The sequence below is a fragment of the Giraffa tippelskirchi genome, chromosome 4, assembly GCF_054371585.1.
Source record: "Giraffa tippelskirchi isolate mGirTip1 chromosome 4, T2T-mGirTip1v1.2.pri, whole genome shotgun sequence".
NCBI lineage: Eukaryota > Metazoa > Chordata > Mammalia > Artiodactyla > Giraffidae > Giraffa > Giraffa tippelskirchi.
In genome coordinates this window covers 172,910,552-172,925,172 of record NC_137278.1, presented here as the reverse complement: position 1 = coordinate 172,925,172, position 14,621 = coordinate 172,910,552, and the positions used below count along the sequence as shown (strand labels likewise).

The following is a 14,621-nucleotide window of genomic DNA, read 5'->3' as shown; positions in this document are numbered from 1 at the left end:
CAGATAAAATCTTGGCAATGTAATGAAGATAACTCTAGAATACTGCCTTGTTGGAGGACTTCAGACAGAGCCTTCAGTTCAGTTCAGTCACTCAGTCATGTCCAACTCTTTGTGACCCCCAAGGACTGCAGCACGCCAGGCTTCCCTGTCCATCACCAACTTCCAGAGCTTGCTCAAACTCACGTCCATTGAATCAGTAATGCCATCCAACCAGTTCATTCTCTGTCATCCTCTTCTCCTCCTGCCTTCAATCTTTCCTAACATCAGGGTCTTTTCCAGTGAGTCAGTTCTTCACATCACGTGGCCAAAGTATTGGAGTTACAGCTTCAGCATCAGTACTTCCAATGAATATTCAGGATTAGTTTCTTTTAGGATTGACTGGTTTGATCTCCTTTCAGTCCAAGAGACTCTCAAGAGTCTTCCAATACCACAGTTCAAAAGCATCAATTCTTCGGTGCTCAGCCTTCTTTGTAGTCCAACTCTCATATCCATACATAACTACTGGAAAAATCATAGCTTTGACTAGACAGACCTTTGTTGGCAAAATGATGTTTCTGCTTTTTAATATACTGTCTATGTTGGTCATAGCGTTTCTTCCAAGGAGCAAGTGTCTTTGAATTTCATGGCTGCAGTCACCATCTGCAGCAATTTTGGAGCCCTCAAAAATAAAGTCTCTCAGTTTCCATTGTTTCCCCATCTATTTGCCATAAAGTGATGGGACCAGATGCCATGATCTTAGTTTTTTGAATGTTGAGTTTTAAGCCAGCTATTTCACTCTCCTCTTTCACTTTCATCAAGAGGCTCTTCAGTTCTTCGCTTTCTGCCATAAGGGTGGTGTCATCTGCGTATCTGAGGTTATTGATATTTTTCCCGGCAATCTTGATTCCAGTTTGTTCTTCACCCAGCCCAGCATTTCATATGATGTACTCTGCATATAAGCTAAATAAGCAGGGTGACAACATACAGCCTTGATGTACTCCTTTCCTGGTTTGGAACCAGTCTGTTTTTCCATGTCCAGTTCTAACTGTTGCTTCTTGACCTGCATACATATTTCTCAGCAGGCAGGTAAGGTGGTCTGGTATTTCCATCTCTTGAAGAATTTTCCACAGCTTTTTTGTGGTCTACACAGTCAAAGGCTTTGGCGTAATCAATAAAGCAGAAGTAGATGCTTTTTCTGGAATTCTCTTGCTTTTTTCATGATCCAACGTAGATACAGTCTGTTTCTAATCTGTGTTTCTGGCTTTGCTTATTGTATTAGAATACACTCAGCTATTTCCTTGTAGCTCAGTCAGTAAAGAAACCAGATTGCAATGCAAGAGATCCAGATTCAATTATGGGTCAGGAAGATCCACTGGAGAAGGAAATGGCAAACCACTCCACTATTCTTGCAAGGGAAGTTTCACGGACAGAGAAGCCCGGTTGGCTGCAGTCTATGGGGTCCCAAAGAGTTGGACACAACTGAGCAACTAAACTACCACCAAACCACCACCATTCTGCAGTAACAATTAAAATCCCCAAATTTTAGTGGCTGAACACAACAAAAACTTACTTCTTGTTTTTAATCACTATTTGCCACCAGGAAAGCAGGGGTGAAATCTATAACTAGGAAGTCCTTGTTTCTTTATGTTTAACAGTCCTTCCTTTACCTTGTTTCTCTCATCTCACATCTTACCATAAACAACAAGAAGAAACCAGGTGACACATTCAACACTCTACCTGGAGTCTACTTAGCAAGATTACCCCCATTCCATTTGGACACATTAACTATCTTTCACAGTACAGAAAGTGATGATATTCCTAAACATTTTGCCATAGCAAAAATGATTGTATAAATTGCCTTTACAGATTATAATCTAGTATTAAACGCCCTCAGCTCTGCAGAATGGAAATTAATTTGAGATGTGGTCATATGAAGAATATGTCTACATTAAGAAAAAAACCCTCTAAAATTTAATGAGGAAGTCAATTTCAACAAAAGAATGAGAAAATTTTAAGCAATAAAATTCAAATTTCCAATCAAAATTTATGAAAAATGATGAATATCACCTGATTAAAAAAGAAATAAAATTAAAACACTGATGAAATATCATTTTAGTTGTGTTTAAATTGGCAAAACTTCAAATAATAATTATGTCACATATTGACTATGTTAATTGGAAATTGACTAGGTTAACTGTTAATGGAAATATAAATTTTAAATCAGTGCAAATGTAAATATAAAAACTTCCTGGGGAGACATTTAGAAACACAAAATATCTTTAAGAGTGGCCATTTGACTGATTTTTGTTTTAAACAAAACCAAATATAGAACATTTGGTTTCTAATTTCCTTTGAGTCAGTGTTGTGTTGATTGGGTAAAATTTGTTGCTATATGTACATTCCTTATGAAAATATTGATTATTTTTGAAAATATGAAGTAAAGAGAAACAAAATAACTGGTATTTCCCAACTACTAAATCATCTGATGATGTATTTATAGGGATATTTTGCAGATGAAACAAATGTAGCTAATATGTATAAATGGCATTTACCTCTTCTTACACCTGATTCATGTTTTTTTCCTTATTCCATATGGAAATAATCCAGGATCTTAAGTTCATAATTTTATTAAAATAATGGTATGAATTAAGTGAGGTTTTAAAGACATTAAGTTGCTTCAGCTACTGAATTATTGATAAATGATTACTCTGCTCTCTAATGAATGCCAAAAATAATGACTGTTAAAGAAAGTCTTAGCAATATAAAGGTCTCAAAAATAAATCTAAAAAAGATATTTTCTTCAATATCAAGAAAAAATAATTTCTAATCACTTTATTTTTCAAAATACATATGAAACAATAAAATTATATTTCAGGTGCTTTTCCATTTTATTTTATAAAAGTAATCATAGACTTTACAACAGCTTTGAGGTTTCATTGTTTCATAATTCATCTGAACCTGACAAATATGTTCACATATTTTAAAGAAGACATTGTAAAAATACTGAACTATGTAACATCTTTTAAAGGTGGTTGCAAAACATTTGTTCTAAGTAATACAATTATATGTTGTCAAGTTTCACAAATGGCTGGTTACCATATACAAAAGCCAGAAACATGAATTTCAAAAGATTTTAAAATTTTTGTTCTATTATACAGACTCAGAGATATCTATTTGAACAATAGCTACATATTATATCACAAACTCCAGTTAAAAAGCCACCACATCAACAATGACTGAAGGATACAAAAAATGTCAAATATAATGGATACAAATTATTCAATGATATATATATGAAATGAAGAAGTTTCATGGCTTCTGCCAGCTTAGAATAACTGGCAAATTATCTTGGACTACTCATTAGTGGAATCATTGTATTTACAATGTGAGAAATTTCTTTCCTATATTGACTTCTTCATTCTTCAAAGATGATCTCACTTCATGTGTTCCAAAATTTATCTAGATTTTGCAGATGAACCCAATTATTTCTCTCATTTGGAAAAGTCCAAAAAGTTAATGCAGATTTGAGTTGGACATTTTGTTTATAAAAATTTTAAATGCAAATATCTTGTATTTTAGAGTTGGTCTACCTGCTTCTTTCTTATGCTGTGATAGAATTTGTGAAGCTATTCACATTGGGGATTACTATGCTTCTATATGGAAAACTTAAAGGGTTTTTTAAAAGAAAAAAACCAAAATATATATAATAAAATTAGCAAAATGATCTATATGGATACAAATAGAATAAACCATGCAATTTTCATGGCAAATGATTCTGTGACCAGTTTGTACATAGCCTTAGGGGTTTTTTAGGTTCACAAACTTTATTCTATAGCAAAGTCATAGTCAAAGATAACTCTGCATGGATGTTTAGATTGGGAAAATAATAAAACAATTTTGAAAAGATAACAAAAATGAAAATCCAATGCATTAACTTTCCAGCATTGGGAATTATTTCTCTGAACAATTTTTGACTCATTTTTATAATGTGCACTGTTATCCCATACACTGTTTTTGAGAAAACAAAATTATGATATCAAATAATTGAAATTCAGCATCCCATACAGTAAATAGATTCTGCATATAGTTGATGCAACTCATAACAAAATTTCTGAAGACAATGGTCCATTTTTACCCTTTTATGACAAAATCAGGCATAGTTTGTTCTTTGGAGAGAGTATTCATGACCCAGTTGAGCTTCAAAGAAATCACTGTCAATTTGAGGTTAAAACATTTCCATACAATTACTATTTGCATATTTAGATCCGTTGAATAGAAGTCATTTCCAGTGTTTCAGAATAAATAAAATAGGATTAGTGTAATCAAGTCTTCTTATAAGAGTGTATTTAAATCATTTCAAGCATGAAGAAGCCTATCTTCTTCCTTATATCTTTTACTTATTTTTTTCAATCACTATTTCTAATATCTAAAATGTTTGCATTCAATAAATCCTTAAGTCCCACCTCAGCCCTTTATGCTTTCTTTTTAAGGTCTTGATATCATGATACTATTATGCTATCAAGTCAACCCCTGGTTACCAACCTTCATGATAAACAAAGTGGTAATAAAAACATGTTTTTGCCTTGATGAGAAAACACTTGAACTGAGAACAAGTTGCTGTGGCTCAAATGTACATCTTTTTGACTAACTGTTATTGACAGATGGCAAGTATTACCAACACATCTTTTATTAAATTACTATTCACTTAACATATGATTGAGCAAATACAGGAAAAGTTTTTTTAATGAAAAAGAGAATTCTTACCTAAGAGATTATCACTGAATAACATATTGGAAATGTTAGCTCTCTTTTGCATATAAAATATGTTTTCACTATTTTCTTTTAAATAATTGGTCTTAGTAGGTTCAGATGAATCATATCCTGAGCCACATCTTCCAGTAAGTATTAAAATGCTGTATCATGGGTTTTTTGAATAGTATTAGAGAATTTTCTTTCTCCTAAAAGTTAAATTACAAAAGTGGTTTTAATTTTGCATTCAATGTCTTTATTTCCATAAGCTTTAACATCTGTGTTTAACTGTCATTTATTTATATAGATTTTTAATTTACCTCACTTTCTATGCTTTTGTATCATTTCTTATTGGCAGCAATCAATTCCTAGCCTACAAACTATAAACGCTTTAATCAATTAAAGTATATCAGAACAACCAGAGCTGCTTCAAGAACAGATTTGCTGGAAGATGATTTTCTTAAATCCTCATCAACTCTAGTTTTCTTTCTTTCTTGTTTTAATTATCAGGTAATTAAATTATTTGGTCATGATTGCAACTAAAGTGGCAAAAAAATCATGGAATTCCATTCCATGAAAATACATGAGATAATATCAAGTATTCTCTTTAAAGAAGTAAAGAAATAGCCATGATTTCAATGTTGAGATTTTGTGTCCCTTTGTTTACAACAGTCTCTGGCTCTTTTAATGGCTCATTCTGAAATAAGTTATATTTTGTTTCATGGATAGTAAAAGTTGAGAAAGAAGTTAGTTTGGCTTTTTCATTTTTGAAGCAATTAACTATTACATGGGAGCCTTTAAGGGATTGACAGCTTTTTATTGCATTGTGCAAATTTTAAGATAGCAAACATTACAGGAGAATAAGCACAGGTGTCAATTAAATATCATAACCAGATAGATTCAAATATATATATTTTGTATCTAATACCTGAGTCAGTATCAATCGTGAGCTCCCTGCAGTAACTAGAATGTGCATAAACTCTCAAAAATTGCATAAGATAGTGGGTGCTTGGTTCTGTGTTCCATCCCTAGTTCCCTGTCATTAGTCCTGATGAGTTTTTTAAATGAATTGTTAATGCATTAACATCATAAGTTTTATATGTGAAATAAAGTGCTAGAAATAGGACTGGCCTGACAAAAAATTTAAATTGTCAATAAAAATGTTAAGAAACTGTGGTTAAAGAAAAAAAAAAAGAAACTGTGGTTAAAAAAAGCATCAACTGTTCAGAATTTTGCGAGAGAATGATATATACTCCACAAACATCTGTGTTTTTTTATACTCGATTAGCTCATTCTCCTGATTACCTAGTGTAAAATAAGCAAATGAATAAACAAAATAAAAATAAAAAACAAAAAGAACATCAGTGTTGTTACACTAATTAATCAACACGTTTCTTTTTCTTAGATTTGTGTTTGGCAAGTCCCTGGAATTAGGTATCCATTATATACCTAAACTGCAACTTCATCATGCATCAGTGTGGTTGTTGAAATGTGGTCTTTCACACAAATTAGTGGAGAATATCTCTAACAGCAAACTTTACTTTAAATATTAAAACGAAAAATATTCCATCTTTAATCATAAGTAGAAAGAGGATAAGTTATGTTTGTATGGATGTGTGACTGTGCAGAGTAGGGTGTACTGTATTGAAAATCCTACGGTGGCTCAGACAGTGAAGAATCTGCCTGCAGTGCAGGAGACCTGGATTCAGTCTCTGGGTCAGGAAGATTCCCTGGAGAAGGGAAAGGCAACCCACTCCAGTATTTTTGCCTGGAGAATTCCATGGACAGAGAAGCCTGGTGGGCTATAGTCAATGGGGTTGCAAAGAGTTGGACATGACTGAGCAACGAATACTTCACACAATTTAAAATCATACATTTAAAATCTGTTATGAATTTTCTCCCTTTAATCTCTCAAGGATTAGCAAATGGTCAGTCCTGATATATTTATTCTAATCCCTAGGAAACAATAATTTTTTTTTAAATTATCTTAAAATTTTAGTCTACAATAGCCATATTAAAGTTTCCTAGTTGGCTGCTTGTTTGTGTTTTTTACTGTAAACATTGACTATTTCTACATAGGAGGCAAATAAAAGCATGAATAAAAATCCTTAAGTATGTTTTAGGTGAAAAAAATTGTTATACTAAGGAAATACAGTTGCTAATTAATTGTAAGTTGCAGCTATGCCTGTAAACAATTGTCTCTGAACGTGTTACTTTTATTAAGAGTTTTCTCATTTGACAATTTTATTTTCCAGTAAAACAAAGAATTACAAAATAGAAATGTCATCCTCAGTCATATTGTCTATAGCAAGTGGTTCTTTTGGCTTGGTAAGGTTTCTTTAGTTTTAAATCAGAAAATGTTAGCCAGGAACACTTGTTTTCATTAAGACGCCACAAGTAGTTTTGAAAAATTTTAGGGAATTGTGTATGACTTAAAATATTAATTTGTAAAATAGTTACATCTTAATTAGTGGTAATACCATCATATGAGAGCTGCCAACATACAAAATCTCAAGACTTTGAAACTTAATTTTAATATTTAGAAATAAGGGATTTTACTAAAATTGAAATTTTGCAATTGCTGACAAAAATTTCTCATTCTGATGAATCTGTTTTTATAGACTAACTGCAGATTTTCTTGCTTTTTGTTTTTTTTGGGGGGGTGGGGGGAGAAGATTGATATTTAACCTTCTATCTTGGGATAAGCTTGAAACATGCACAATACACATGTCAAAAGTAAGGTTGGGGTCATTCAATATAGACACCTTCTAATAGGGCCCAGAAACATGACAGTAAAAAGTTGACATGATTTAAAGGAAAGTTCTGTAAAAACATTTGCATTGTTTTTACAACTAGTGGCCTGATTCTTGATTCTTATGAAGGCAAAGCCTTTCACAAAAGACTGTGGGTCTGCACTTTAAGAATTATTTGTTTTTTTATTAGATGTTGAAGTTGCACTATTTATAATATTATAATTTGCTGAAAAATAAGTCATTTTTTCTTTAAGAAAAATACCCATTTCTAAAGATTAGCTTCTGTTTGAGTTTAAAAGTCACTATCACTGTGTACAATCTAAATGGCAATAAGCACAGAGATTTATTGTAAGTTTGGTGTCAGAATGTCTATCAGGAATACAGGATCCATGTGATAACTTTATGTCACAAAATAAACATGTTGTAGTACTTGAGAACCTCATGAGTTTTGATTCTATTCATTTAGGAATACTAATGCTACATTTCAGAATACGAATAATAGAATTTTTAAAATATCAAACAGTGCTACAGATGTTTGAACTAGTAACTTTAAGACAGTATAAAATAGTAGCCCAAATGGCTCAATCTCCATTTTCCAGCTACTAAATATTCTTAAATTTATACTCAGAGAGGATCTTCAAATTATAGTGTTTTTGCTATATCTTAAAGAATAAGCTTGAAAGAAAAAGTTTAGAGTTTAGCAAAAACCAACCTTCACCAAGAAAAGATTTTGTTGAGAATGAAAGAATAAATAGTAAATAAATTAATAAATTATATTAATGTGACAATCTAATGCAGTGAGTAAAGCTCATATTTTCCATTAAGGTTTATATAGAACCATATATACACAACTGGAAATGAACATAGTTTTAACAAAGTCAAAACCATACATATATGACATGTGCTACTTTATACAATAGCAGCATTAACTATATTTAATTTTGGAGAAGTATGGATTATTTTCAAAAATGTATTATTTGCTTATGCAGAGAATTTACAATCTATTAAACACAGTTTTTCTGCTAATTGGCATATGACACAAATAATAAAATGCCTTATGTAAATAAAGACCATTTGTATTCAAGTAAAATATATTAAGATGTTCAAAGTTAGTAAACAGACAATAAAGGCAAAGAAAATTTACACAATATTTTGTTTGTTATCAGGATGTATTTCAAGTAAGGAAATCAAACCTTCCACTTTTTTTTTTTCTGATTTGGTGAGTGCATGGTCCTGGGTCCTTATTATAATGGCATTATTTTGGAAGCATTATGGTGTGGAGGTTGGCTTGGGAGATGGACAGGATCCTTGACTATCAAAACTGGTCGCCCGGCCGGGTAACTGAAAGATAATAATTTTATAATGTGCAAAAAAATAATAAAGTGGGTAATTGTTGTTACCTTTTAATAGTGAATATTCACACCCATGATATGCTAGTCTCTGAAGAGAAGATAGACATAACTCCCCATGACCTTCGTTAACACCTTCTCAGGTGGCATGAGGGGACATAAACATCTCACAAAAATGTAGGCAGAGCATGGTACATAGATGACATGCAGGGAAACTGCAGATTCATTTCACATTCTATCACAGACTATTAGTTTTTATTTCCTGGTGGCTCAGATGGCAAAGAATCTGCCTGCAATGTAGGAGATCCAGGTTTGATCCCTGGGTTGGGAAGATCCCTGGCAAAGAGAATGGCTACCCACTCCAGTATTCTTGTCTGGAGAATTCCATGGACAGTGGAGCCTGGTGGGCTACAGTCCATGGGGTCACAAAGAATCGTGGGACACAACTGAGCAACTAACACTTTCATTCTATGGTTGGGTAAGAGCAAGAAGGTTCAAGAACAAAAGACTGCATTCCATTTGCTTTAAGGCAGGAGGTGATTTTTATAGAAGCAATTAATGAGAAGGACTGAGTTTGGAAAATAGGAGCCACAAGGGATAAAGAATAATTTCTTCTGGTCCCTAAATATTATGTGTATTTTAAATGTTTAATTACAATAGGATAAACTTTTATATCCAGGTAGAAGTAGACAGATTTTGCAAGTGATGCTTTAGTCTCTTTCTTACCAGTTTACTCTGCTCTTGAGTAATTGTTCCCTTCTCATTTTAATCCCTGCTGTGGCAACAAAACACATAATTCCACACACAGCACTTTCCCACAATTCAAAATCTAGCCAGTTCTTAGATCTGTAGTCCCTATGTTCTGTTTGACCAGTGAATGCAGGTGCAGAAGTCAGAAAAAGTGAGCTATTTGCTGGAGAATGTACCTCTGCATAATCCTTTCAGCCCTCTTGTCCTCTGCTAGTGAGCAGCTAGAAAATTGTATCTAGGATCTTCTTCTGATGTTTATCCTTCCTATATACCCTACAATGACTGAAGAATTCTCCCATGTTTTCACACACAAATTCATGCCTATTTTATAGTTTTTCCTCATCATATAAATGTATAACTGCTTATTGTTGTTCAGTTGCCCTGAACAACAGTCAAACAGTCATGTTCGACTCTTTGCAACCCCATGGACTGCTGCATGCCCAACTTACTAATCATAAGCAATTATAATATGCTTTGGGTTGTAAAACATCTGTCCTTTTATTAGTTAAAAGTTGTTGATCACATTATCTCACTTATCCCTATATCATTCCTATAAACTCTGTAAGAGTGTATATTTCTCTCTTTTTAATATTTATTAATTTTTTCGCTGTGCTGGGTGTTCACTGTGGCATGCAGGATCTTTGGTTGTGGAATGAGAATGCTTAGTTGCAACATATAGAGCCTAGTTCCCTGACCAGGGATCAAACCTGGGGCCCCTGAATTGGGAATGCAGAGTCTTAGCCACTGGACAATCAGGGAAGTCCCAGAGGTGTGCATTTCTATTTTCTAAATATAGAGAAATGCAGCTGAAGATAGAGTATGTGGTCTTCCCAGGATTAGACAGTCAGAGGAACAAGGGTTAGAACTCATGTCTGCCTTCAGTGTAGTACTCTGCCCAGCAAACTCCACTCTTATGTCTAGATTCTTAGACCTAATAATCACTTTTCAAACTTTAAGTAAAAACAAAGATGAGAATCAGGAAAAGAATAGCAAAGCAATAGAGTGTACTTCAGATAATATACGTTATTGAAATGAAACAGCCTTCTCAGGACTTACTGAGTTATTATTTAGGGGAAAGTGCTGTGTGAATGTGCATTTGCATAGTGTGTCTGTCTTTTATGATTTACAATAAATTGTGAAGTGAGCTAAAGATTTGGAACATTAATGTAATAAAGCAGATAATTTATCTAAGATGACATTTCACCTCCTATGTCTGAGCATGTGCTGTTTATATAGTGTTCATGGAATTTTTCCTATAATGTCTTGAGTAACACAGCCAAGGTCACACTTTTGTGACCAAGCTGAGTTTAGAATGAGGGTTCAATGACATTTAGTTAATTATACTGCTCTGTCTCTGCTATTCAACCTATGCTTAGTGACAGATTAAGAAGCAGAATCTTATCCATGGTAGAGATGGCAATATATACTTCACTTACTATTACTGTGTGGTTATCATAAATTTTTGTATTGAATTGCATAAATTCCACCTCTTATTAACTCACAATTAATTAGGTCATATAAATAATTTATTTTGAGGTTCTTCAAGATATTCCAGTCTTTGGGAAAGAAAATCACTTCACCTAGCAACATTCAGTGTATTGAGTAGACTGACAACTGCTTTCATGGCTAAAAATTCTGATAGAAACTGGTATTGATATCACTTCTAGTTAATATAACTATTAATATTAGTTAAATTTAGAACAACATTGTGCTATACTCTGTGTTAAGTACTTAATAGTCAGCAGTTCATCTAGTTTTACTCTAAGTTTACTGCTATTAAGTAGTAATAACAGAAACTTAGGTTTATGTCTTGCCCAGGGTTCTCCAATATGTGGTTACACAGCAGAGCCAGGTTTTCAACTTATGCAAACTGATGCCTCAATATTTTTAAAAGCAGTCTGTGAGACTTTTTACTTCCTGAACAGAGCCAGTAGCTCTGGATAGTTGCCCCCTTACATATTAAGTAATATCTCAATATGTTATGTTATGTTATATACCTGCCCCCTTAAATATAAGTGACATCTTTACTTAGGGTTTCCTGGGAAGTTTAGGTGAGGTGGCTGTTTTCACAAAAGAGAAGCAACAAAATTCAGTTTCCAGGTAATAATGAATTTACTTGATTGCTCCACCATTTAATGACACAAGTTTTCAGACTATGTAGAGAAAATAATAGATTTGCAATTTTTATGGACCTACTCTAAAGGAATATCAAACTCAGAAAATTTACTTATTTTTAAAAACCAACAAGACATACAGAACTTTGCATACTGGATAACAGAGTCTGTGGGACAAAAACAAGAGCAAATAGCTATTTTTTTAAGAAGGTGAATATGTAAAATGCTAGAGCAGATAAATAATATTTAAACAAGAGATAAACAAGAGAGTAGATGCGAGAGAGGTCCAGAGCTTACCTCCAGCAAAGGGTGCCAATGCGTTATTGGTTTTCGGTGATAGGTCAACATTTCATTCCAGTGGTCTCGCCCAAGACCCTGAGCGTCCAGGCCTGTTCTACACACTCCTATGACCTCATTGTGTCCTACCCTATGATTTGGAGAATATTTTACTTTCATTTCAATATTCAAAGATAAGTTTCACACACCTTAACAGAATTTTAAGCACAATTAAAGCAGTAGATTTTGTGATAAGTTCCAGATAATTTTACATATTAAACTACTTCAGGTCAAATGAAAGGTCTTAAGTAAGTTAAAACTTACTAAACAAGATTGGGCTTCGCAGATGGTTCTAGTGGTAAAGAACCCAACTGCCAATGCAGGAGATATGAAAGACACAGGTTCGATTCCTGGGTCAGGAAGATCCCTGGAATCGGGTATGGCAACCCACTTCAGTGCTCTTGCCTAGAGAATACCTTGGACAGAGGAGCCTGGTGGGCTACAATCAATAGAGTCGCGAAGAGTAGAACACAACTGAAGTGACTGAGCAGGATCAGCATTCAAAAATGAATTTGTAAAAGGACTATACACAAACTATTTTAGTGCTCTGTAAATTAAGCACATTTCACAATAATAGGAGTGTGAATGTGAAATGCCAGTTGGTCCTTACCTATATGATGAGTTTCTTTCTTAGAAGCAGACTTATTAACTTGAAGTGATGTAACTTTAATCTCCTTTTCCCAAAGGGCTTAATGTTTTATAATGATGCATAAATTACTCACAAAGAGTTCAATATAAATGAGCTTGTATAAATGACCATAATTAATTGATTCTAAATGATATATCAGTGAACATTACTACTGGTATAATAATTAAACAGGGCAGGGCTACTTTTTTTTTTTTTTTAGGGCTACATTTTGAACCATGGCATTTAACTTACTGCATAGCATCAGAGCATAGTGAACATTCTTATTTCCTATTCATGTCTTGTTTTCATAGCAATAAATCAAAATAATAATGATAGTTAATTATTTTTGAGAGCTTATTATGTGCAAGACACTTTTCTAAGTAATTTAAATGTACTGACTCACTTAATCTTTACATCATGACCATGAATATCATTATTATCAACTCATTTTGCAGACAAAAAAGTTAAAAACTCAGAGGGGACCTGCCTGCCTTTGTACACTTAGTAAGAGATAGAAGACTTGAATCAAAAGAGTTGACCCAAACATATATGGGATAAGCTGCTTCTCAAGAACAGAATACGAGTTAGAGGCATTTTTTTCTAGCATTATTTTGACAGAAAACTCTAAGGAGATTTTTGAGATGATTTTGGAACATTTCTCACTGTCACTGACGTATTAATTGTACAGTTATTTAATGATGTAGTCATTAACTGATGTATTATGGCAGAAAGCAAAGAGGAACTAAAGGAACTAAAGTGAAAGAGGAGAGTGAAAAAGCTGGCTTAAAACTCAACATTCAAAACACGAAGACCATGGCATCCAGTCCCATCACTTCATGGCAAATAAATGGGGCAACAGTGGAAACAGTGGCTGACTTTATTTTCTTGGACTCCAAAATCACTGCAGATGGTGACTGCAGCCATGGAATTAAAACATGCTTGCTCCTTGGAAGAAAAGCTATGAACAACCTAGACAGCATATTAAAAAGCAGAGACATTACTTTGCTTACAAAGATCTGTCTAGTGAAAGCAATGGTTTTTCCAGTAGTCATGAATTATTCATTTTCTCAGTATGCAACAATTATTTATTGAGAATCTTAAAGGAGCCACAGGTTTTTTCTAGGCACTGAGGATAAAACAATAAACAAGTCACTGCCCTCAAAAGAGTTAACAACCTATTGAATTAATGTCATTAGCAGACTAAAAGGTAGGTAAGGAAAAACATAGTTTGAGCTAGCTCTGGTAGTTGGTGATGGACAAGGAAGACTGTGTGCTGCAGTCCATGGGGTTACAAAGAGTCAGACATGACTGAGTGACTGAACTGAACTGAACTGATACTTAGTATCTTTCCCTTTAAAATGAAGTCCCCCCAAAAGTATATTTTTATAAATAACTTTTAAAATTCATTTTACAGATTGTCAGGGTCCACTTCCCTAAAGTTACTTGGGTGACAAATGCTCAATTGTATCTACCTACAGTCTTTGCTGTGAGAAATCAATGGGAGTAATTTTTTGATAAAGTCGAACAAGGGCTTCTAATTGAAACACTGTAATATTTTTAGAGTTTGCCATTTCAACTGGAAATTAAAGATTTCCCTCTCTCTCTTCAAACAGTGTCAGCTTTTCTGTAAACTGTGATATAAACTAACTTCAAATAGATAGTACAAATCATCTTATCTTTCAGTACTTCATTTTTCTAGCTGTAATCCAGAGTATACCATTTTTAATGTCTCTCTGTTATAGGGTCCTGGCTACTACCATTTGCATAATAATACAGAATAGACACTCTGAATATTTATGTATGTGTTATCTTTAGAACAAAATAAGACACTATCTATGCGCTGATAATTTTGTAGCTTAAATATACAAGATTCACTTTTGAAAGCCTTATAAATATAAAAAGAAAACAATAAAAAGAATTATATAGCAAGGAAATTCAGTGGAACACAAGTTCAGAGGAAGAA

General features: G+C 33.5%; 1 protein-coding gene across 4 annotated transcripts in view; it reads right to left on the bottom strand.

The window, feature by feature from the left end:
* Nucleotides 1-2,799: 2,799 nt before the first annotated feature.
* The window catches only part of SYT10 (synaptotagmin 10), a 187,750-nt gene continuing 175,928 nt past the window's right edge, over nucleotides 2,800-14,621 (bottom strand). For 3 of the 4 annotated variants that reach the window (XM_081591569.1, XM_081591567.1, XM_081591568.1), the window contains 2 exons: nucleotides 11,992-12,121; nucleotides 8,632-8,822 (listed from right to left, as the gene is read on the bottom strand). In XM_081591569.1, the coding sequence (XP_081447695.1) occupies nucleotides 8,751-8,822; nucleotides 11,992-12,121 (202 nt within the window). In that variant the 3' untranslated portion in view covers nucleotides 8,632-8,750. Of the gene's footprint in view, nucleotides 4,938-8,631; nucleotides 8,823-11,991; nucleotides 12,122-14,621 lie in introns of those variants that run through there. The other variant, XR_014082402.1, reaches the window with a different exon arrangement.